This window comes from Gopherus flavomarginatus, chromosome 7 (genome assembly GCF_025201925.1).
Source record: "Gopherus flavomarginatus isolate rGopFla2 chromosome 7, rGopFla2.mat.asm, whole genome shotgun sequence".
NCBI lineage: Eukaryota > Metazoa > Chordata > Testudines > Testudinidae > Gopherus > Gopherus flavomarginatus.
The window spans coordinates 109,269,538-109,294,575 of NC_066623.1; the positions used below are offsets into that span (position 1 = coordinate 109,269,538).

Genomic DNA, 25,038 nt, shown 5'->3' on the forward strand with positions numbered 1-25,038 from the left:
CCCTTTAAGAGCTTTATTCTTTTCTCATGAATCATTTTGAAGATTTATATTTTTGGGTTTGGAGCCGAGTTTTAGTCCTCACACAGTCAATAGTGTAGACTTTCCCCCACCCGGAGAGGGTAGAGGCAAAGGGCTCTGCCATACAATCGTTTTCTTTGTCGTCTCTACCTGATTTTTACGGCATTGTGCAGACTTGAGTCATTTAATGCTCCCATGGCTGTTCTGAAGCGGTATGTGAAATGAGTTGGGAACAGAGGGAGGATCTAAATCCAGCTCTGAATGGGCAGGTGAGGCTGCACCATAGAAGCCACAGCACCAGGTAACCCATTGCCTCTGACCTGAGCAAAAAAGCTAAGAACTGAAAAGACCAGGGAGACTGAACTGTCCGTCTCCTCCAGGTAGGGGTCTCTGTAGCTCAGGACTCAGGCTCCTGGCTAGAGTTGAGTGGAGTGGGTACCGCCTTGCTGTGCCTGTCCCCAGACCTTTCAATTAGGTACCTGGATTTGCTTGAAACCCAATTTTTAAGTAACAAGTGGAAGCATCAGACTCACTGGCAACCATGTCATGGACCGTCCAGCCAGGAAATACCCTCCAACTGTCCCCCGGCTTGCCCGTATGGATGACTGAAAAACAGAAAAACACATTAAGTGCTTTCCCCCCACGGGTTCCCGCCCATCACACCGGCCCCGCTCTCCAGTCATCCTGCCAGCAACATGCTGGGAGTCATCCCAGTTCTGCCCTCCCAGCTGCTGCTAGACTTGGCTAACTCCCCGCATCCAGGTCATCCAATGCTTTCTGGAGGATTCAATAAACCATTTTGCAGATGCTCAAGGTGCAGCGACAATAGTTAAAACAGGGAAATAATGCACCGTGCTCCAGCAAGTCCAGCGGGGTGAAACCTCGGGCTGTAGCCCATCCATTCCAGGGATGTCAAAGTGCCCATCTTGTCAGAGACTCCAGACTGCGTACCACAGTGTGCACATGGGATTGCACTGGGGCAGTGAAGAGTTGCCCCATTCTAGGGGGAACTATGAGTGGAACAGAGCCTTAGGAGGACGAATCCTTCCTGAGTTTCCCATTGCATGAGAGAAACACACAGCTTGTTCCCTGCATGTTCCCAGCCAACGCTTCTGGCCAGTGAAAAGGGGAGTGTTTCTTGTTAGCTCATTATTAACACTATGCTGAGCTAACAAGCCTCTCTGGTTTCTGATCTGGGGGCCTGGTTGTTACTTTGCAAGTCGGAAAACCCCTCAGTTTGTCAGGACATTGTACCCAGAAGTTACCAACCAGCTGTGAGTTGTTGCTCCGTTCTGATTTGTGCAGCACTCTCATCTGCATCTTGGTACCCAGAATACGGAGCAGTCCTGCTGCTTGGAGGAGTCAAAAGCTTTGGTCCATGGTGCAGCAGATGCATGGGGCACTGGAGACTGGGGGTGCGGAGTGATGGCCTAGCTCTTCCATTTTCCTTCTCCCCATTCCTATGTATGTTGGCTGCCTGGCTTCGATAGAAGCTGCCCTCTGACTGGGTGATGGGGCTTCTGAATCCATTTAACAACCTCCCAGTGAGTGCACATGTTAGGAGAACAAAACAACTTCCCAGCCAGGCCGCTACGCCACTCTTCCAAATAGGCTGGGTCACAGGAAATAGGGATCAAATAATAATTGTCTTTCCAAATTTTCCAATGCCCAATTCTGTCCTTTTCTCTTCATCCGCCCTCTTAGGCCAAGAAAGTCTCCCAGCTTGCCTTTCTGCAGCCATTTCACAGGGAGCCTCACCCCTTCTCCCCAGTGCATTATGGGATACTTAGCAATTCTGGTGGCACTACCCTTCCCTCTGTGCTGTTCAGGGCATTGCAAGGAATGGAATCGGGGCTGCATGGGAGTGTGGGGGAAAATGTTCCTACTCTCAATCCCCTAGCATACCAGTCAAGGCCTGCTACTGTCTGGCCCTGCATAAGTGCTATGTACAAATCAAAAAGCAGGCTGATTATAAGCAGATATTTTTGCACCCATAGCTGCTTACACACCCTGCCTGTCTTCTGCCCCCTAATGGAAGCAAATCATTGATCTCCTGGACTCACCCATATCCCAACGGCAAGGACGAAGACAAAATAAACAATGACAACCACGATGTCCACAACCTCGAAGGCAAAGTTCCTCCGTCCAGGCTGGCCAGGTGGCTCTGTGGTGGCCGGGGTGGGCTGGCTCATGGCCGCAAATGAACTGCTGATTGTCTCTCTCTCACACTGTACTTTGATGCACGTTTACCTTCATTATTCTCCTTTAATAATTAACAGGGTTAGGAGAGTGTCAGTGGGGGAAATTGAGAAACACAGGGTGGCAGATAACACTGTTGGCACACTGGCAATTAATGGATCCCCGTCTGCAGCACGCATAGGCGTCCTGTACTGAGTCAGTCATCTCAGCCCTGCCTCGTAATCTGCCAGGCTAAGGATGGGCAAACCCTCACAGGGTTTGGAAGGTGGCTCACATAAATGAGTTCAGGGAATCAGGATTAAAGGGACTTTAAAAACCTCAAATTAACAAATAAATGGGCTTAGGACATCACATTTATTTTGATGGGTACCAAACAGGAATTACTGTTAGAATATGGGCTGAGGAAATATAATTGAACCTACAACATGATGGGACTAGATCTTCCCACAACATACTTAGATTGGGGCAGGGACCAACTTTCTGCACTCTGAGGTGCCATCACAATACAAAGAATAAATTGTACAGGGCCTGTTCTGACTAGGGTTGCCAATTGTCTAATCACACAAACCCAAACATGCTGCGGTTGTTTGCGGGGGTGCAGGCTCTGGGAGAGAATTTGGGTGTGGGAGGGGGTCCCGGGATGCGGCAGGGGATTGGGGTGCAGGAGGGATGTGGGGTGCAGGCTCTGGGAGGGAATTTGGATGTGGGAGGGGGCTCAAGGCTGGGACAGGGGGGTCGGGGAGAGAGCTCTGGCAGGGAGGAGCTTACATTGGGAGGCTCCTGGGTGGCAACACAGTGACATATGGTCCAGGATCTACATTTAGCATTAAAAAAAAAACAAAAACCCACAAACCCCATCAACTTCTTTTTTAAAATAACTGGAAGGTGAAACAAAAACGTACCTGAGTGCCGCCAGCACGTATTCATACATGGCACAGTGCCACCTGGTGCACGAAGAGAACAGAAAGTAGAATTGAATGAGAGACCAGCACCTGTTATTTAGATAAACAAATTTCTTTCAGGCCCTTTATAAGCAAAGAGTCTTGTTGGCAAATTCACCCAAGTTAATGAGACACAAACCTGAGGGCTTAACTACCTGCAGTCATTAAAGATCCTCTGGCACTGTTCTCCACAGCAGGGCCATATGTCCTGGCCAATTTGCATGTTTACTTTTCCCTGCTTCCCCCTTGCAGTACAAATTAGGTTTGGGATTCAGCCTTCTTTCCTGCCTTAAACTGCTGTGTGCTGTTTTCATGTTTTGCCAAAAGCTGCAGCGTTCCACGCCAGAACTAGCTGCATTTCGACAGCGGGAAAAGTATTATTATGACGCTTTATTATTCAAATGATTTCTGTACAGTTTGCAAGGTGCTTCCTGATCTTTCAGAAGGAAAATTGCTATACATATATATATATAAATATAAGTTCTTAATTATTATTGTATTCTGCTACCTGACATCAAATCAAACAGCACATAGCGACCCTGGACCACTCAATATGAGCTTCTAAATTCCATTCCCATCAATTAAATTAAATGCGGCTAGCAAGGCAGAGGGAGTAGCATTTGTATTGCCTTATCTAGGGAGCCTGTCACATACATATTTGGCACTGTCGGAGTTAACTCGCCTGACTTGCAAAGATCTGGGGAATGAACCTGGGAAAGCAGCTGTCTCTGGGCGTTGGTAGGGGGAGCAGGCATAGATCACCCTGGGTTTGTCAGGGAGCTGTAATTGCTCTAAGGTGTGGCAAGCTGGTATCTCCAGTTCCTTCACTACATCCTGTCAGTGCCACTGGCCACCTGGTGCAGCTCAGGACCCTGACTGGCATGCGGGACTTCTGCATTTATGGGTGTGCAGCCCTGTATCCTGTCAATCTCAAGCCAAGCAGGACCTGGTTCCTGCTCCCATTGTCTTCAGGGTAGCCATCTTTGCTGGAGAAAGGAACTAAAGGAATCCAACACATTCAAAGAGCAGCTGGGATCCTCCAGCTTCTGGAACTGCCCTGGAACATCTGCTGCAGCCTGCCTGCTGCTCAAACAATACAAGGAGAATGAAGGGAGGGAGCAGGGCTAGTGGCTAGAGCAGGAAACCAGCCCTCAGCAGTCCTGATTCCTAACAGCTGTGCCACTGACAAAGGGGGAGACACATAAATGGGTTGCCTCAGTTTCACCAGCTGTAGGCATGGAGGGAGAAATAAGGAATGTAGCTGAAGCCCTTTAAGAGCTGCCCAGTGCTGTTGGTTCGAAGTGGAGGGAGGAAGCGAAGAGGGCTGGGAGTTCCCAGAGTATGAGACCATAAAGATATGGGAGTAAATTGCTGGTTGGGTCTCTCTCACATTATCATAGATGTTGGCTTGATTTTACACAATGGGGAAGTCTCCAGGCCATCATGGGATGGTGAGACAGCCGGGCCACTTTCCTGGCTGACACATCATGGAGCGAGCCAGGGACCTCCTGAGCGTCAGTGTGAGCTGTTACAGCTTGAGCTAAAGAGCCAAGCCGCTCAAAGGAGGGCAGTAAAAACTCTGCAAATGAGGCACAGAGGGGCCACCAGGTAAAATGCACTCGAGTGTGGGTTACATTTGCACAGAAGATTTTCACTGCGGTGATTCAAAATGCAACAAAATCTCTTCCCAAGCACCTCACTGGCTAAGAATAAGGTCTTGTCTGCAGAGGGTGAGCAGGGGAGGTTGCATCACTGTAGCTATGCCTGGACTAACCCAGTGGCGAGCTGGAGCCAGTTCCCACAGGTTCCCAAGAACCAGTTGCTAAAATTAGACCTCCGTGGAGAACCGGTTGTTAAAGGGTCAGTGGGTGGGCAAAGAACTCCAGTCCGTGGGCCAGACCATCCTGTTGCTCCCAGGATTCCCAGCTGGGGAGGCTAAGGCTCCCCCAGCCCTTCATCCGCTTCCCCCCAGCTGCAGCGTGGCCAGCCGCCAGCATCAGCTGGGCAGCTCGGCTGAGCTCTGGAGTCGTCCTGCTGCCGCTTTTTGAGAGGCCCGGCAGGGTGTGTGTGTGGGAGTCCTGCTGCAAGCTCCAGGGCTGGCCAGAAGGGAGGGGAGGGGGCAAATGGGGCAATTGGCCCGGGCCCTGCAGGGGCCCCTGGCCCCATGAGAATGTCTCCCCTGGGCCCTCCCCTGCTTCCCCCACCCTGAAGAGCCGCAGCATGGCCAGCAGCTGGGCAGCTCAGCTGAGCTCCTGAGTCATTCTGCTGCTTTGAGCTGCTGGCAAGGTAAGGGGGGAGGGGGCTGTAAGTTCTAGGGTTGCTGGGGGGGCAAGTGGGGCAATTTGCCCCAGATCCTGCAGGGCCCCCTGGCCCGACAGGTATGTATCTCCCCACCCCGACCTCTCCCTCCCCTTAAATCAGAACTTTTTATAGGGAACCGATTGTTAAGATTTTGGCAGCTCATCACTGGACTAACCCACAGTGTATAGAGGCTGCATCTACGTCAGAAAGGAGCGGCACTGGAGCAGTGCACCCCGGCTTGAACACCGGCACCTCCAATTAGCTCCATGACCGAAATGCCAGTGTTCAAAGATCTCCAAACTCCTCTGTCAGTCCAGTCTCCAGTGGCTACTTCTCCTCCTTCCAAAGTCACGTAACACGGATACCACCTAACCCATGTCTGGATTGTGACTGGTCAGGGGGATTTGGATAAAATGGCAGTGTGCTGGGTCAGGTGTGTTGCCAGAGCTCACATGCTAATGCGGGGTTGTAGCCAAAAGAAACTCAACCTTTGTTTTCAGGAGCTCAGTCCCCAGCAGGTTTTAATAATAAAAGGTCCAGTTGGTTACTATTCCAGATTTGGAAGCTTCCCTCCTAGCAGAAAAGATGACCTGTAACTTACCCTACCCCAGCAAGGGGTTTGCCTGCATAGAATGAGAAGGGTCTACTGCTCTGGCCCAGTAACGGAGAGTGCAGGGGGAGATGCTGTTCCTGTCCCATGAGGATTTTCAAGATTTCAAAGTGTTTCCCATCCCAAAACAAAAACCTGCAAAATCTCAATCCAAGTGTTTAATTCCCATTTCAGCCTTTCCCATTTTTTTTTACTATAAATTAAATTTCACTGTGACAAAAAAACACCTCATTTTGGATCCTGAAAATGAAATTTTTGGTTTCAAAGGGGGATGTTTTAAAACAATTTTGAAACTTGAAAAAAAAATCAGACTGGGGAAGTGGTCAAAGCTGACCCTTGCTGAGGAAAAGATTCTGTTCCGACAAATTGCCCCTTTTCTGACTAACAGATGTTTGTTGAAGAATTCCTGACCGTGCAGCTGCTCCCTTATGGCAGACAGAAGAGTCTTGTGCTGAAGTCCCTGGGTTCGGCTCTGCCATGGACTCTAGAGAGACTGCTACAGAGGCTTGGATTCTCAATAGAGCCTGCACACTTTTGTGCACACCTGAATACAGAGCCCCTGCTTGAGTCTACACATTGTGCAGTGGGCACACGCTTGCCAGGCACATTCACACACACACGCATGTGCACACGCTCATTAGAAAACCTGTCTCAGAGTCCCCAGGTAACAACGATCCCGGCACTCTGGGCAATTCTAAACGCCAAAGAACCAGCCTCTCAGCACATAGGGCAAAATTCAGCCTGGACATAAGCGGGTACCATTCAATTGGCTTTGGCACAGTTGTGCCTGAGGATACCAGGGCTGGACGGTGCCTGTAGTCTTCAGGCACACAGACTCTGCTATGGCCAAGCAGGCCACTGACAGCCAGTATCCTGGCCCCAATACCCATTGAATACACAGCATTCCAGCTCCAGAATGCACTTTGCTAACTGGGCAACGCTAGACAATCAACCAAGTGGGTGGATTTCCTTCCTGGCTCCGGCAAGTAACTGTAGTACACGCTTGTGCATGAGATTTGGGTCCATTTATCTTATGCTGTGCATCAGCGCCTAATCTGGAGATATGCCAAGCAGCTGCAGCTTCCATTGAATTAAATTCTGTACCTACAGTGCCTAGCACATGAGCAGGGTTGCAAGGCACTACAGAAACCACAAAATAAAAACAAGAGTCTCCCTCAAATCAACAGACGTCAGGAATTGGCCCAGAGTGGGGCCCAGCTGCTCAGCATCTCTCAGGATCAGCCCTTTCCTAAAAAGAAAGGTTCTTCTGTTGCTCCATTACAGGTGTGACCCCTCTCTAAGGGTAGCCCACTCACACCCCCCCCAAAGCTCTAGAGCAAGGCACGCTTTTCCCAAGCCGAACATTACAAATGGCAGTCTGCTGGCTCAAGGAATGGGATGCAAGGCCAGGCTTGCTAACCCCCTGCAGGGACCCTCAGCTCTGGAAGGATCCCTCCCCGAAGAATGAGAACACACTCTTGGCATCTATGCTCTTCCACTGAAATGTCTGGTTGCTATTTGAAATGCATTTCATCTGATTGCAAATGGGTCCGTTGCTTGTTTCAAGGAAGTGTTTCTTGCCGGGAAGCTGAGCCGTGCCAAGGCAGAGCTTGCCTGCTCTTCTCCTCCCTACAAGGAGCCATTTTTGGCAGCACTTTAGTTCTTCAGATCTTTGCTCTGTCTCCCCTCTCATCCCCAATCCCCATTACACCATGGGCTGACTCACAGCTACCCCACTCTGTGCCAATATGCTAACATCTCAAGATCCCTTAGAGCTTTGAGGATAGTTTTCTTGGAAATGCAGGCCGCTAATCAATTACTTTTCCCCAATAAGCCTCATTTGTATAAGGCTTCCTAGGAAAAGGCCCCCCACCCCCAAAAAACCAAAACAAAACAAAAACCAAACAAACCGTCAACCAAATCCATTATCCAAAAGAGGCTACAAAAGATTCCAACCCACTGAAGTATAATGACTTTCAACTACATATGCAGGGCTGAGACCCTCCGCTGGTGAAAACTGGCAGCTCTCAGTTGACATCAGCATTGCTACAGTGATTTACATTGGCCTGTCTGTTACCCTACACTGTTAACAGGCAGGGTGACCAGATGTCCCGATTTTATAGGGACAGTCCTGATTTTTGGGTCTTCTTCTTATATGGGCTCCTATTACCCTACCCCTGTCCCGATTTTTCACATTTGCTGTCTGTCACCCTAGTTAACAGGGGAGCACAAGGTGCAAAGACAGTAGCATTGTGGTGCACAAAGTTCCTTCCTGAGCCAGAGAGGAATTGTTAATATGCCTCAAAAGTGTACAATACCTTGCGCCAGTCTCCTGTGAGTTTCCTTCTGGGACTGTGTATTCCCGTAACCTCAGTTTCCTTTCGGTTCCTGATACAGAGGTGGAGTGCCCTGAGGGAGGCACGGCAAAACAGTGGCACGCCCATGAGGCAATCCAGTTTCCCTCCTCCTCCAGCACCGGGCGTGTGACATGAACTTGTTTTGCTCCACATTTGCTTTGGCTCTGAGTGCTTACATCCACCTTGCCAATCCATTCCAAGCCACCCATCCAGAAAGACGGCTTATTGTGCACACACTGAGCAGCGAACCTTAACCTGGGATGTCTGACAGGTTGGCTTTCCCAGCGGTAGTATTTATCTCACGTTCCCTGGCTCGCCTTGACATTAAATTACCATCTGAGTCAATTACCTGAGCAAAGGCATGGGCCCCACCCCGCATCAACAGAGGCTGAGAATGGTGATCCGTGTTAATGCCACAGGCACCGGAAACAGTAAAAGTTTAACAGAGCTAGCATGCGAGGGGGTAATGTAACTACCATCACCTAGTGCGACGGTGTGAGACATTGCCACAAATGTTACAGGGCTGGCACGGGAGTGGTGAAATCAGCCCAACTCTACTGACTTCAGTGGGGATCTGCCCCGTGAGGTCTTGCTAAACCAATACAACTATGTTTAATATTATTTGCTCTCCTTTCACAGCAGCAAAACTGGCAGGACATTTGTCTCCTCTTGAGGAGAATAGTTTTCAGCTCACGTCACGGCAGCAGAGAAAGAGACCTTTGAGGGTATGGAAATTGCAAGTGGCATTTCAAGAAGTGCAGCTAAAAAAGTGCTAAAGAGCAAATGTTTCGGGGCAAAGGAAGTTTGGTTAAGTGACCGGCAATTATTTTCCATAGGCTAACAAACACATGGGCTTTCTCTTCCTTATGGAGCTACTTCAGAACCGTCAGCAAATAGCTCCAGTGATAATTAGTGGCTTTATAAATGTATTGAGAACTAATATATCTACAAATGACAGCATAGCCAGGACAATCCAACAGGACAAACGCACGTCTAACCTTTTACCTAAGACATTATTATTAATTCTTTCCTTTGTTTTTTTTCTTTTGGAGTGTTGGGCAGTTCATCTGACCCTTCATTTTTTCTTAGTCTTTTGCTCATTGGGAGCTTAGCTTGAGTAAAATCAAATTCCGATCTGGTGTAAATTTAGTTTCCATCCCTAGCGATCCAACTGAAATGACATCAGTGCAGCTGAGTTTAGCATCTGGCCCTGATTTAGCTCAGTCTTAGTGGATAGTAATTTAGCAGGATGAGACCCTTGGTCACGCCAGAAGAATGGAAGGAGGCTGTATCCCTACGAATATTTTGTACAGTGAGGTTCGTGACAGCTCTAGAAAGTGGGGTCACCCTTAATGGCGGTATCACGATGTGTGTAAAAATGATACGAAGCCAATGTAGAAAGCTGTGAGGAGCACACTGAATCCTGGTCAACCGGGAGGATGGAAGCCAAGCGAGAAAGAAAAAAGCCGCGTGCTGTAATCTTGGACAACTCAGACAATACATGGATCTGGGAAACTTGTAACAAGCAGTGTTGCTCTTGAATTCGGCTTGTCAGTCACACGTGGATTCATCACATGACTGGCTACACCTCTTGCGCATACACCATGATCCAGCGGATGGATGGTTGTCTCACAGCCCCTCTTGAGGTGGTCATCAGAGAGCAGAACGAAAACCCGCCTTCCATCCTAGAGGGTTTACATGAGGATCCTTAAATAGCAGGTGGTGCTTGGGCCATCGAGCCAAGGCTGTAGGGGTACAGCTACACAGCCTGTGGCAGAAAGTTTCCCAGCCTGGGTCAACAGCCTTGGGATTGTGGGGCTCCTGCTGGTGCTCTAAAAATAGCTGTGTAGACAGTGCTTTGAGGTTGCAGCTCGGGCTCTGAAGCCCACCGCTCCCACTAGGCTACAGACAGCCGAGCCCCACTCCGAGTCACAACTTCAAAGCATGGTCTTTTTACACAGCTCTTTTTAGAGCACTAGTGCGAGCCCCAGCCTGTCAAACTGGACTGAGACACTCGCTGCTGTGGGCTGGGTGGACGTGCCCTAGCAGGTCCTTCCTACACCAGGAAAGGCCATGAAAAGAAACAGGGCCAGCTCTAAGTCAATCCATCTCCTTCTCAGCAGTCAGCATCAAATGGGGGGAGTGGGGTGATTCCTGGTCATGGTAGCTCAAGCCAAGGAGAGTCCCAGCTGTGAGCTCCAGCTGAGAGAGCATTACAGCAATCAAGCTTCACGGTATTAAGGCTGCAGCACCATTAGCACTTAGTTTCCCCTCATTACATAGAGGAGCCAAAGTTTTCTCCAGAGTCTCACTGTACAGGATGGCCCGGTATTGAAATCAGAAAGTGCCTGCCAGGGTATTATTCCTGGAAACACAGCGTGTCTCCCAAACTTTGGGCATCATGTTTCTGGCTGTAAAGTGCCTGTAAGACATCCAGAATCTCTCTCTCCCTTCAGGGCATGCTAATTGTCAGAGGCAATGCCAGCACAGTCAGCACGCAAGACAATCTTTCCAGGCCCATCCTGTGCGTGTCCGCAGACGTCCATCTGGCACATGCAGTGCAAGGTCAGCATGTTTCCTGCAGGAGATCATCATGGTCACTAGCAAAATGCTATCCACGGCCAAAAAAACTCAGAGAGGAACTAAATGCCACTAGATACTTTTGGTCAGAACCTGAGCTGGGGTAATTTGTCATAGCTCCATTGATGTCAGAGAAGTGAATGCAATTAAAACGTCCTCTTTCTGCTCTCTGCAAGCCTCATTCTGATCTCAGTTATTGTGCATCAGCGTAAATATGAAGTAACTTGGTCGGGGTTGATTCTAGTCTTCTTTGCACCACCGTAAATCAGGTCTAACTCCATCAAGCCAACAGGAGTGCACTGGCATAAACTCGGCATGAGACTAGAATTCAGCATGCTGAGTGCAGTGGTGTTTTCCTGGACTGACTCCACGTAACTACCAAGATCATTGCCTCCATGAAGTCCCTGTGCATTGATTGTCATGTAATTGGTACTGTGGATGTCAACTGAGTCACTCTAGGTTGGTGTAACAGAGAATGAAATCTGGCTCAAACATGTGACTTCCACTCCCATCTGCTCACTTAGTGACACAAACAAAGCCCTGCTGAGCCAACCCAGCTACAGGTGACTAAACTGGATTCTACTCTGCCTCATTCCCCATGCAGCATTCCCCATTACTGCTGACAGATGAAGGGGGAAGGACACGGTCAGGGTTTCACAGTCAGCATCGTCCCAGAAGCGGGCAAATGGTTAGTCCTGCTCCAGCAATCCCCAGGGGGGACCTGCTTGCAAATTCCCAGTATAACAAAGTGTGTTTTTAACAGCATTTCCTTACAGGCCAGCAACGTCTCTCCGTGCGCACCACCTGGATACCTGAGACATTAGGGGCAGACAGAACTGATGAGGGGATATATACCTGCCCCTGGAAATTTAACAAAGACTGTGAGTGGCTTGCCAATTACAAAACCAGTTTCTAACTATATATACCTGCTCCTGGAAATTTCCACTACATGCATCCGACGAAGTGGGTATTCACCCACGAAAGCTCATGCTCCAAAATGTCTGTTAGTCTATAAAGTGCCACAGGATTCTTTGCTGCTGATGAGGGGAGACACTTTTGTTTAGGAACATCCGGGGGGTGTCACATGACCTGGTACACTTGCCAGCATATCCTTTAGTCGTTCAAAAGCAATATGAATATTTCTAATCATTTTAACCAGTGGGTATTTTTACTGATTGTCTAGGTGTCTGTGGTCAAATCTTTACAAGGAGTTTATAGTTCTTGTTTTAATTTGTTTGCATGGGTGAGTTTGAATGATTTCTGAGTTCCTGTCCGGTGCCCACAGCCTCAGTGTGATTATCCCCTTGTCTCACTGGAGGCACCGCTAAAATAGCTTTTTTCTTTAGCACACCAGGAAGGGTCAACTACCAGCAACACCATGAAATGAGTGCAGGTGACAGAAACTTTAGAACTGTCCAAAGACTGCAAGGAATCTCTCTCCTGTATACACATCATACAGGAACTGAGCCAGCACCGAGAGATGGGTTACACAATGTCAAGAAGTCACAAGGCAAACAGAAGAACTAGCCACTACACAACCTCCTTGCTGGTTTTTCCTAGATGGGAAATCTATAAAGAAAAAACAATGCATTTGTAGCTCTTTTTTGTGATATAGAAAGAAGATCTTTGGGGGGGCGGGATTAATTAAAAAGACTGCTTGTGTTAAACATTCGAATTTCAGATCCTGTTTTTTCCTGGAAGACTATGGATGACTGTGGAACTAGAGAGATTATGAGATCGCATGTACCAAGAACAAAGTGAAAGTTGAAAAACTCAGCTGGGACACATCTTTAGTCAGACTGTTCAATACTGGTTGAAACTTACTTTTCGTTTTCCAGAGAATCCACTCAGGTGCCTCATTGTCCTGGGCACAAACACAATCAGAGACCATCCTTGCCCTGAAGAGCTTATAACCGGTTGTCCCAATCCTGCCATCTCTGTGGGAGGAACCCCACCGCAGTCTACAGGGTCCTATGGGAATGCAGGGGTCAATCAGTGTGGAGCTCATTCAGGATCAGGGCCTGAGTTAAGACAAGATGGATGGCTAGCGTCACTACAACAGGCTGACTAAAAAATGTGCACATGTTAACGTATTTGTTGTCTCATCGTGTCAACTCTGCCCCGGCCCACTTGATTGTGTCTTCCCACCTTGTCTTTTAGACTGCATGATCCTGGAAGAAGCTAGGGAGAAGGCAGCTGGGTCTGGTGCTGGCTGAAGCAGCTTGGGGCTATAAGCCAAGATGCTCGGCCCTGCGTTCGCAGAGACAGGACTTCATACATTCCTTGTAAATAAAGAAGGCTGCCTCAGAGAAACTATAGAGTCCACTGTCAGTTTCTACTCCCAACTGGAAAATCCCCAGGGCCCTGACTAGCCACTCAGATCAAAAGGGGTAACGATAGGCTTGCACAGCACTGCCTACCCTGTCCCTGTCCAGCACTGCCTACCTAGCGGCTGCCTCTGTCTCTCCTCATTCAGGTCAGATCTCCTGACCTGCCAGCCTGGCTTGCCTGCTGCAGTGACATGGCCCTCCAGCTAAATCATTCATTAAAAAAAGCCCACTCTTTCCAGAGCATCCAAGGCTAAAACAAACACAGAGTCTTCCACTCCTGCCCTTCCCTCTTAGTCTGTCTTCTGTTCAGCCCACCCTCAGTGCTCAGCTTTCCCCATCCCCGGGCTCCCTTTTCGCCTCTCCCTGCTCTCTACTGTCGGAGAAAAACTCAGTTCTCACTTTTTGTTTGGGTGCAGCAGAGTCAGATACTTTATTATTTCTCAAGAAATTGCAATTGAGGGAGGGAGTGCCCTAGGACACAGGGTAGCCCCAGTCCCAGACAGGTCTCTCAACAGGTAAACAATTACAGCAGCATTTATACTTTTGTTACAGACAATAATAAACAACGGCTGCATTTTGTTTATACATAGGTCATCCTGATATCTTGTTTTTCTCACTTAAGAGACTCCAGTCTACATTTCGTATTATCTACACATTATCTACACAAGGTCAAAAAAACTTCTCACACAGTTCTTTTCCACTTGCCTCACACAATCCTCGCTTCTACAAATCTCGCGTTATTAGGGTTACAGTTAGCCTAACTCTTGCTAACAGAGACTGTCATGCATTAAGATCCCCTACAAATCCCTGTCAGTTCTTTCTCTTCTTCCACACTACCAAGCACCAACTCCAAGGGCTTTGAACTTGGAGTCTCCCCTTCTGCCTTCTCTCCACCAGGAAAGGCCTGGTTTAGCTGCACATCTCTCATGTGATTTGGATCATTTTCTCCACCGGGGCAGATGAACTAAGTGTGTTACAGGTGGGGCTGGACCCTTCTCCCCTTAAAGAGCCAGTCAGCCTGTAGTGAGCTCCTGGCTCAATCCATCCCGGCTGCTGTGGCCTTTAGGCACTATCACAATATCAATGTTAAATAATGATAAACAAAGCCAGGGAGTGGGAAAGGCAGGCTAGAGTGAACTGTGACAGGAACGTGTGGGGAACAAACAAGAGACACTGGTGTTCCCAGGGATCCCGGCTGGATCACTATCCAGAGAGATGCTAATGAGAAGCAGCAAAGCTGCTCTGCTTTATATTACTGCAAGTGAATAAATGTCCAGCCAAAGATGACTGATTGCCTGACAACTGAATACCTAATCTATTCTCCTCCTACCTAGTACATCTCAAGTTGGTGGAATCCACATCGCAATGTAAACCCCTGGGTATGGGGCCCCACATGCTCAGGCACTACTATGCTTCCGGGTGGGTCAGTAGCAGGGTGCCTGGGGCCTCTGCATCCAAAAGCCATGATTCACCATAGGGCACGTGCCTAGAAGTGGGAGGATGAAATGGGTTTCAGCTGAGGGACGGCTTAGGAACAACCCCCATTAGGAAAAGGGGTGGGTGGGTGGGGAATGCATGTCAGCACTTTTTTCACTCCAGCAGCATGGCTGGGCTTGGCTAATCATCCCCTCTGACAGGTCTTACTCTTCCGCTTTGTGCTTAGCGGAATGATTCTTGACAGCCCGATCCCGAAATCTCTGCTTCCGTCACATTCCTCTGTGAGCTGTGGGGCACTTTCTGCTCTCTCCTCATCCCTGGCTCCTGAGGACAGGGTTCTATCTGCTTCCTGCAGCAGTCCTGACTGGCTGTCCTTCCCCAGGACATGAGCAAGTGAGAGCTTTTGGTCAGAGTGCTGGCTGGAAAGAGGCTTGGAACTGTGAGCAAAGCAACACTCTCTTGCTCATCTATCTAAAATTCCCCTTGGACTTTTAGATAGATGGCAGAAGGCAGCCAATGAGAGTGTTTTTTCCCCCCAGGGCAGAGGTGACATTTGCAAGAGGACTCAAGCATCTTGGTGCATGGCCGGACTGACTCCAGCCCTGGCCACACTTGTGAGGAAATCACAGTAGCACCTGGGGCCCCAACCTGGCGCTGATCAGACTGAAAGGGCTGCGCGCTTCGTGTTGTTTCCTACGTCACCCTTAATTAGGGAGAGAGACTTGCAGGCAGGCTGTGAATGCTAAATGAACATTTCTCAACCCCACAGGCAGGCTTAAGTCAAGCAGCACCCCAGTCACCTGTGACAAGGCGCACCGAGCGGCATCTGTTCTGAAGGACACTTCAGTCTCCACTGATGACACATTAGCAGCATCCCGTAGCGTGCAACCATTACTGGGGCCAGCTCTTTGCTTTGCAGCTCAGAAACATATCCTTCAAGTGTCTGGAGTGCCTACATAAAGATGTTAACAAGGTGTTAGCCGGCAGCGTGCCTGGGCACCACTGCCCTCTACTGGAGAGAATATCTGATCTGGTCAACGGCGTTCCCCTTGTGAGCCCGCAGAAACTTTCAGTTAGGGTGACACAGATGTCTTGATTTTATAGGGACAGTCCCGATTTTTGGGTCTTTTTCTTACATAGGCTCCTATTACCCCCCACCCTGTCCTGATTTTTCATACTTGCTGTCTGGTCACTCTACTTTCAGTCCCAGTTCTACAGAGCTGGGGCGAGGGGAGGGAGGGAGAAGAGCAGGGTTCATGCAACAGATAAAATTGGTTTAAACTGAACTTCCTGGTGGTTGCCGATACCTTTGGGATCAGGCTTATCAGCTGTATTCCGGGTGGCCAACCCCCAAAGTTCAAACATCATGAGATTGTCTCCAAACCCTCCCACCCCTTGTGATTTTGAAAAGATGAGGTTGTGTTTTGAGGCTGACTTTTGATTTTTCAACACCCCCTGCCCCCAACACAGTGTGTCTGTGTGTGAAAGAGAATTCGTATTGGCCACCCTCCTGACTGCATTGAATACAGCAGTTCTGGCTCCCAGACCAAAAGCTCCCACTAGCTGCCTAATGGTGCTGAGCTTCCAGCTTCTCCCCAGAGCCCAACACTTTAATTAACTAACTCTCTGTGTGTGTCCCCCAGCCCCACAACCACCTCTCCCCCCGGCCAGCAATTAATTACGCACTCCTCCCAGCCTCCACATCAGTTCTGCTCCCTACCCCAGCCCTACAGTTGCTCCTCCTGGATTTCTTCACACACACACAGAGCGGGGGGGGGGGGGAGGGAGGGGCAGCTGCAGGGATTCATCTCCCTACTCCCTCCCTTCCCAGGTCAGGTGCTGCAGGAGGGTGGAGGCAGGAGCAGAAAAGCCACCCTATTGCTCCCTGGAGGAAAGGGGAGCCATCTTGAGCTGTGGGGCACTTTCTGCTCTCTCCTCACCCCTGGCTCCTGAGGACAGGGCTCTACCTGCTTCCTGCAGCAGTCCTGACTGGCTGTCCGTCCCCAGGAGATGAGCAACTGAGAGCTTTTGGTCAGAGTGCTGGCTGGAAAGAGGCTTGGAACTGTGAGCAAAGCAACACTCTCTTGTTCATCTATCTAAAATTCCCCTTGGACTTTTAGATAGATGGCAGAAGGCAGCCAATGAGAGTGTTTTTTCCCCCCGGGGCAGAGGTGACATTTGCAAGAGGACTCAAGCGTCTTGGTGCATGGCCGGACTGACTCCAGCCCCGGCCACACTTGTGAGGAAATCACAGTAGCACCTGGGGCCCCAGCCAAGGTCAGGGCCTCCTTGTATCAGGCACTGTACAAGCATGTACTGAGATACAGTCCCTGCTCCAAGTAGCTTACAATCTAAATAGACAAGAAAAAGGAAAGGTTATGATCCTGATTTTATAAATGGGGTATCAAGAAAGGTGTTCCACCTTTTGGCTCAAGAAGTTAGTCAGTATATGGAGGGTTGGACGTTGTTCCTGTTAGACAGAAATTGACGATGGAGTCAGGTATTTCTTTGCTGCAATCCTATTTACAAAGAATGTACAAAATGCTGTTTTCCTGAACACAGCAAGAGACCGTTCCTCTCTTCAAAGCCTCTTTCTGGCCAGCAATCTGCCCCAAAGCTCTCTATTAGATTTTTCTCAAGGTCACATTGCAAGTGCTTTTCTGGGGCTTCCTTACCACCTATTTTATGTGCCCCTGCCCTTCCCTCCCACCACAGTTCCACCAAACAATACCCAGCCCCCATGTTTACATTCAGATCCCAAGGAAAACCTCTCAGACCACATGCTGGAGGAACTCTGACTCTAGCCTTGTATGTGGCCTATGGGTTATTTTTTGGGGGGAGTTAGGGGTGAAGGAGGTGTCTCCTATTGTTTCAGTTATCTATTCCATCAAGGAACGTCATTGCTTCTTACATTTATCCTAAATGAAGTTTGGCTGTTACACTCACCAGCTTGCAATTGATTTCACCCAACTTCCATCATAACAAAGAGCTCAAGTGACGTGCCCATAGCCACACAGGAAGGCGGTAGCAGAGCAGGGAATGGAATCCACATCTCTTAAGGTGAGTTCCTTAACTACAAGATTATTGCTTTATTTCTAGCCTCGGCCTTCAGTAAGTCTGGTCTGCCCATCCCCAACTCAAACAATCTGTGAAGTGGGCAGGGCAGATCAGACACTCTGCTTTCTTAGCTTGGCTTTGTGTACTTAACATGAGATCTTTTGAAGGAGCCTTAATTTCTTAGGATTAATTGGTAAATAAAATAGGTGCATACATAAATTCAAAGACTCTCAGAGGCTGCTGAAGCCAAGAGAGTCCTGGGAGTAATTGCATGTCACTAGAACAAGCTGTGAATGAAGGACCAGCCAAGGCTGGTGCTGGAAGAATGAAAATCAAACATAATGAATTGTTACAGCTTGTGGGTGTGAGAAAAACTCTGGAATAGTCCAAGTTGTCAAACTGTGAGGTAGGGTTACATTCTCTCCCCCTCCCCACCACCCGCCCGCTGGGCTGGCCTGATTAGGTGAATGAACTCAAGCTCACTACAGGGTAATCAGTCTTGCTCGCTGTAACCTTGCAAAAGCTAATCAGCATCCAGAAATGACAGCTCCCTCCAGGGTGCTATTTCTGTAGAAAAACGGCCTCGTGGCTGAGTTTAAATCCTGGGAAAAAATTCTCTGGCATTCTCCAGTAATAGCCCCGAATGCTAATCAGCACTGCGATCGTAATAATAATAAATACTCCTAAAGAGAGCCTGAATCCAGAGGAATATGTCAAACTGCTTTTCAAAGTTGATACACAACGATGCTCCACCACTCAAGTATAAAACTATCTAGGGTAGGCTGCAGAAGCTCTGGCCTAGTGCACAGCATCATTGAAGAAATTTACAACAGCGGTCAAGAATTCCATATTCAATGGAAAGTCCAGGGAGGATTTTAAATAGATAGAGTCGGATCATCCAAACTGGGATTTGGCCATGACTCTACTCTTGGGGAAAGTGTCATGGGAGCTCCAATATGCCAACCCAAGCATTCAAAAAAAATCACAGGTCAGGCTCCAAGAAAATACTGATAGATAGCAAGATGAGTCTTTTTATTTGCCTTCTGATTTCTGTGCCTTTAGTGGGCCTGCAGGGCACATTTTTAAGCTGTTCTCCATAACCACGAGGGCTAGAAATTTACTTTTCTTTTTCATGCAAGCTGAGCAGCTCACATAATCACCTGATTCCAGGAGCTGAGGCATTAAGAAAAAACACTGAATACCACGAGTTGTGTGATAAATTTCTAAATGCAACACTAACACTTTGATGAGCACAAGTGGTCAGAGCTCAGTTTCAGAGCTTGTCTGAAAGATGGCACGTCTTACAACACAACACCCCCAAACGCTGTGCTAATGTAGCCCACTGTTTCGCATGTGTTACATAAATTTGTCTTCTCCCTCCACCCTGATGGCTGGCTCACAGAGCTACAGAACTTGTGGAAACCCATGATGGTACTAGTATACAAGGGCTTTGAGAAAAATGCCACCCAATGAACCCCAGTGCCACCCCTTGCAGGGCCTGGGTTTTTCTTTCCCTATCCAAGGCACAATATCATAGGAGACTGGAGAAATTCACCCAGAGCCAGCTGAACATCACTGCAGCAAGATCACAGATCAAAGTGCTGTTTGGGGCCAGCTGTGCAGTATATTTTAGTATTTGTTTTAGGGTCTCTTTGGAGGATCATAGGAGTGAAAGTTTAAAGCTAAGCACAATTGAATACAAAACACTGGAGAAATACTACCAATATTAATATCAATTTTACTTGTTTCTAACTTCTTTTCAGATCTAAGCTGTCTGGAAAGACAAGTAACATATTTTTAAGGGGACCAGTGGAGTTGCATTCTCTATCGCTGGCCCCAGTCCAGCAATCCTATTAAGTGTGTGCCAACTATAAACATGCGATTGGTCCCCTTGATGTCATTGCAGTTGTTCAGGTGTTCAGAGTGAAGCATGAGCTTTACAGGATTGGGAATTGTTTTCTTCCTTAAGAATTGTTCGACTTTTTCAGGAATCTCCCTTGCCATTATGATCTAGATTCCTTCGGCAAATCACATGGTTAATTTCTAGGTTGAATTAGGAGCGTATGTCTATCCTGCACTGTAAACCCAGCTCTGTGGAACCTGGGCTTGTGGACTCAGTGTTTCTAAGCCCACACTTGAGCGTCCACACTGCATTGCAAGCCTTGGTTTACAGTTGCTGGAGCCGGGTCTCACAACCGTGCTAACGTGTCCACACTGCACGACACACACCTCCTGATGTGGGACTGGAGCTCGAGCTGCATCCACTCTGCAAAATGACAGGGCTTGGACCCAAGTCACAGTGGGACTTGGGCTTGGACCTCCTCCCCAGCAGGGTCCTGGAACCCAGATCCTGAGTGTTTTGCTGACCCGTGTCCAACTGATTTGTGTGTGGCCAGAATGTGAATATGACAAAATATGAATGCACCCTGCCCCAAAACCTGTCAGTGAAATAATCCTGCTCTCCACACTTGACAGCAGATGGCAGTATTGGCTCATTAAGTTCCTCTTCAATAAATGCAAAGTAGAAATGCCAGTTTTGTTCCCCCATCCGCCTGTCTTGTATTCCAGTATAAATTCTGACCTGGATCAAAGCGGAGTGGGAAGGGAACCCTTCTATCTATGGATGCCCCTGCTTGGGTTTGCATGGGAGAACTTGTCTGGCTGGGCCACAGGGGCGCATTGACTCTTAGAGGCAGGAATAGATGGCGTTGGGGTTAGATGGGTGTCACGGAGCCACTCACCACACTGGCACCTCCTGCTGGGCATTTCAGGAATTAGCTCAGTCCCAGTGGGTACACCCTTGGGTGGTGGTAGCTCTCCCATCCTTGCCTCTGCCTGCAGGCCTGTTACGGCTCCTTTCTCTCAGCATCTGCTTCATGGCACAGCCTTCTGGCTGTGTCACCATCTGGTTTCCCCCCAATTCCAGGGCTCTTCTCCAACAAGAGTCCAGCCACTCCTCACAGCAGCTTGGCAGTCCCCAGCTGGGCCATTCCTTCAGTAGCTGGGTGGGGAGGGGCCCAGGCCTGCCCTCTTCCAGTAAGTCCTGGCAACCCACCAGGGGCCCTTTAGGACACTAGTCTTCTCCATAGGGCTCCCTGCAATAGACTCACTCACTCTGGTCTGCAGCTTCCTTTTATATGGGCTGACTGGGCCCTGATTGGCTGCTCCAGCCACCGCCCTAATTATCTGTAGCTGACGCCTAATTGGCGGTTTCCCCTGTGTCCCTTCCTTTGGCTGCCTGCCACTCAGACTCCCTAGGCTGGTTTTAACCCTCTCAGGGCCAGTGCTGCACTACGAGCATTATCCCCTCTCCAGTCCCTGTGGAAGCCAGTCAGCCCCAGGCTGGATTGTCTTGTCTATATGCCCTCCCTCACCCCCTCAGGGGGCCTCGGTGCAGCCGTGACTGGTTGGTACCATGCAAGAGGAGCTCAGTGAGCAAATCCTTGTGGAGATTTCAATTTGGCCAACCTCCCCCAAAGTTCAAAAGTGATCCCCCAAATCATGAGATGGTTACAAAAGATGATACTGTGGGGTTGAGTCTTTCCTCCTCCTCCTTCTTCTGTAGCTCCAAATGTCTTCATGCTCTCACTCCCAGGCCTGGAGGAGGAGCAGTTGCCAGGGGGTCCTGTTCTCAGTCTTCCAAGACAGGGGTGTGTGTGTGTGTGTGTGTGGAATATGTGCAGGGATTTGTCCCCGCCCTCCCGCTACCAGGTATGGGGCTGCAGGGGGAGGGGAGGAGCAGGGAGCAGACTGATCTTGAGTTGCTGGGTTCTTTCTGCTCCCTCGCCCCCCTATTCTAACCCCACAAAGTCCTCTGGCCCCTACAGGATGGGGGAGAGAGCTCTGCCTGCCTCCTGCAGCAGCCCAGAGGACAGGCACATGAAGAAGGCAGTCAATCAGATTCCCCCATATAAGGTTGCCCACCCTCCCAGTTTTGCTGGGAATCAGGTCCTATCTCCTGGAGGTTACTGAAGCGAACCCAGGAGATTTTAGGCCACCAAAGGTCCTAACTCCCTGCCTGCCATGGCCCCATGCCACTCCTGGGGGCAGAAGGGGATCTCCATGTATTGCCCCCAATGCCAACTCCACAGCTCCCATTGGGCACAGTTTCTGGCCAATGGGAGCTGAAGGGGCAGTGCCTGTGGGAGGAGGAAGCACGCAACACCCCCTCTTCTGGTGGGGAGCAACATGTGGGTTGCTTCCAGGAGTGGCACAGGGCCAGAGAAAAGAAGGGAACCAGCCTTAGCTGTGCTGTGCCACTGCCCAAGGTAAGCATCTCCCTCCTGCACTCCAACCCCCACCCAGTGAAGGTGGGGGAGAACAAGTGACAGAGGGAGCAGGGAAAGGGGTTTGTGTGATTAGATAGTTGGCTAAACCCTGCAGGACTCAAATTCCCAAGAGGACTAGAGCAGTGGTGCTGGAACCCTTTTTCTAGTGGAGGTGCTGAAGGCCAGACCCCTTATAATATATGGAGATATACCTATCTCATAGAGCTGGAAGGGACCCTGAAAGGTCATGGAGTCCAGCCCCCCTGCCTTCACTAGCAGGACCAAGTACTGATTTTGCCTTAGATCCCTGAGTGTCCCCTTCAAGGATTGAACTCACAACCCTGGGTTTAGCAGAGCAATACTCAAACCACTGAGCTATCCCTCTCCCCTACCCCCAACCCCCTCCAGCCTGGGGATGCTGCAGCACCCCCTGGACCCTTAGTTCCCATGCCTATGGGCTGGAGTGTCTCATATCATCCCATATTGGCTCCAGAATCACGTCGCTCACAAAGAAGTAGCGAGAGAAATTGATGGGGTCCCAGAGAAAGACTGAGGCAGCATATTAGCCAATACCAGTTCCACAGGCTTTCATTGCTCACTCTTATCTAAATGAGGTCTCAGATTTGCCCCTTATAGTTGCTAGCACTTAGATCGCTTGAGGAGCTGTAATTCACAGCTAAGGCCATGGAGTTTGCTGGTTTTGCTGCTGCAACATAAAATATAATAATAATAATAATAATAATAATAAAAATAAACCAATAACAATAAAAACCTCTCCAGATATTTTTTTTGCTAGGCCTTCATGACAGGCTCTCCATGTGCAGCAAATGCACATTTTACATCTAACACCCATTTAAATACTATTTACCTTGTCCCAGCACTTCTGGATCTTGGGACATTCCCCTTGTGCAGACATCTGTGAACGGAATACAGCCTAGTATTTCCATCATGCTTCCTACTCTCTTCCAACATATCACAGCAGGGATACCCTTGTGCCCATATGTGACCTCTGGACTCCTGCACTGCAGCCCATGGTTGTAATGATGCATTTACTTGCAGGACATTTTCCAGCCATTAGATGTCACTGTGTGCTATATGGAGTTCCAGCCACATTGAATATGTCCACACTGCAGTTGGGCATCTGCTGCCCACTCTGGGTAGACAGACACAAGCTAAATATAGTAGTCTGAACATTATGGCACTGGCAGTGGCACAGGCTAGTCACCTGAGAACAGATCCAAGGGGTCAGAGGGTCTTGTATGTGAGTGGCTAGCCCGTGCCACAACCTCCACGCTGCTATTTTTAGCATATGTCTGTCTACCCAAGCTGAGAGGCACGTGTCCAGCTGTAGCATGGACATACCCAGTGTGAACCCTGGTAAACAAGGCAGTCAAAGTTGGAACTAAAGTTGTGTGCAAAGCTGTTTTTTTGGTCCATGATTTCTAGCTGTTTTTTTTTTTTTTTTTACTTAAACACCTCACATTAAAGCCAGATTGTAATCCTGTATTTCACACTCATCTGATAATGGCAGGGTGAGGAGAAAGCTGATCAGCTGCAGAATGGTGAACTGAACACCAAATTTTCTTGAGCCATTACCAAAGCTGTATTATACACAAGTATGTCTGTGGCTAGACTGTAGCAGTTGTTCATTCCATCACGGTTTAATCCAGGCACCAGTTTAGGGAGACCTGTCATGGTGACTCTATGTAGCACAGACTGTGTTTAGTTAAACTGCAACCTGGAAAGCCAGTGAGACTCACAGGATGTGTATGTGTCCACTGGTCTCAATACAGATTCCCATTTACGATCATTTGAACATTCTCCAGTCTCTGCTGTACCAGGAGGGACACTACAGTAGGCACTTGTATGTTCAAATTAGAGTCATTCTTTGGGTTCCTGGCAACAGCCCCAATGTTTGGAAAGTACTGGGAAGAATTTCACCATTAATTTTAAGGTAAATTTGCTCCCAGTTTTCAACGACACAGACCAGTTTTAGATCAAACAGTTCATCTCACTGATTAATTAGTTCAACTCAGCCACTGTGGCATGGACGGAAAGACCCATCTTTTCTTTCCTTTCCTTCTGGCCTTTCACACTGGCTCTGCTTGTATCAAACCAAATTTCCGCTTAGCTTCGGCATCAGGGGGCAGTAGCTATTCACTGATGCCAGGAAATCAGCGTCTTGAGGAGCCTTAAACAAGTGAAAAGGCCACTGCTGTGTCTGTTCACACTGTTTCCTTTTGAAAACAAGGTGCATAGCATCAGGGCTGTGTTTCTTTCCCCCTCAAATTAAGGCCGCCTGATTTTAATTGAGAAATCTGTGATAAGAAGTCATATTTGTGCAGCTGTCATCAAAAATTCACATGGCTTTTTGGAGGGGAGGGGGGAGAGAGGAGAAGAGATTTACTCAAGCCCCACCTCTGATCTCAAGCCAGGCAGGTTTGTACTTCACACAAGAGCTCTCTATACCTTGATTTTACAGGACTTTTTTCTCAGTCAGTCATTTTCCTTGCTCAATATCAAAATGTGTTTATGAAAATGCTCTGCTGCAGGACTGAACTGTGGCATAATACTTTGAGCAGATGCTCCCAGTTTCTCCACCTTGCCTTTTGAGGGATCTGCCGTGCATTTCTTGCCTTCCCTAATCCTCTTCTCAGTGGCTTTTAAAGAGATTACTGGGGTGGGGCTGGCTAAAGTTATAGGACTGGTAAGAAGATGTAGAGATCACCACTAATCACTGTAATGATATATTTTTTGCAGTATATGATTCTGCCAGTAGATGTCACTGTGTGCTATCTAGAGGTGTATTCCCTGGTGAACAAAGGAGAAAAAGCTGGAACTCAATCTCTGTGGTAACCTGTTAGTTTGTCTGTTGCTAGTGGCTGTTCTATATAATAAACACTTTCTTCTTCTACAAGCAGATCTGTGGCTCCAGCTAGC

The 25,038-nt window shown here is 48.6% G+C and overlaps 1 protein-coding gene across 5 annotated transcripts in view; it reads right to left on the reverse strand.

Annotated features, from left to right (window-relative positions):
- The window catches only part of SLC5A9 (solute carrier family 5 member 9), a 43,949-nt gene extending 35,496 nt beyond the window's left edge, over positions 1-8,453 (reverse strand). For 3 of the 5 annotated variants that reach the window (XM_050961706.1, XM_050961702.1, XM_050961705.1), the window contains exons 1-4: positions 8,388-8,452; positions 3,120-3,209; positions 2,082-2,281; positions 552-623 (exon numbers count right to left, since the gene is read on the reverse strand). In XM_050961706.1, the coding sequence (XP_050817663.1) occupies positions 552-623; positions 2,082-2,210 (201 nt within the window). In that variant the 5' untranslated portion in view covers positions 2,211-2,281; positions 3,120-3,209; positions 8,388-8,452. Of the gene's footprint in view, positions 1-551; positions 624-2,081; positions 2,282-3,119; positions 3,210-3,313; positions 3,360-8,387 lie in introns of those variants that run through there. The other 2 variants (XM_050961704.1, XM_050961703.1) reach the window with 2 other exon arrangements.
- Between the last annotated feature and the right edge of the window lie 16,585 nt (positions 8,454-25,038).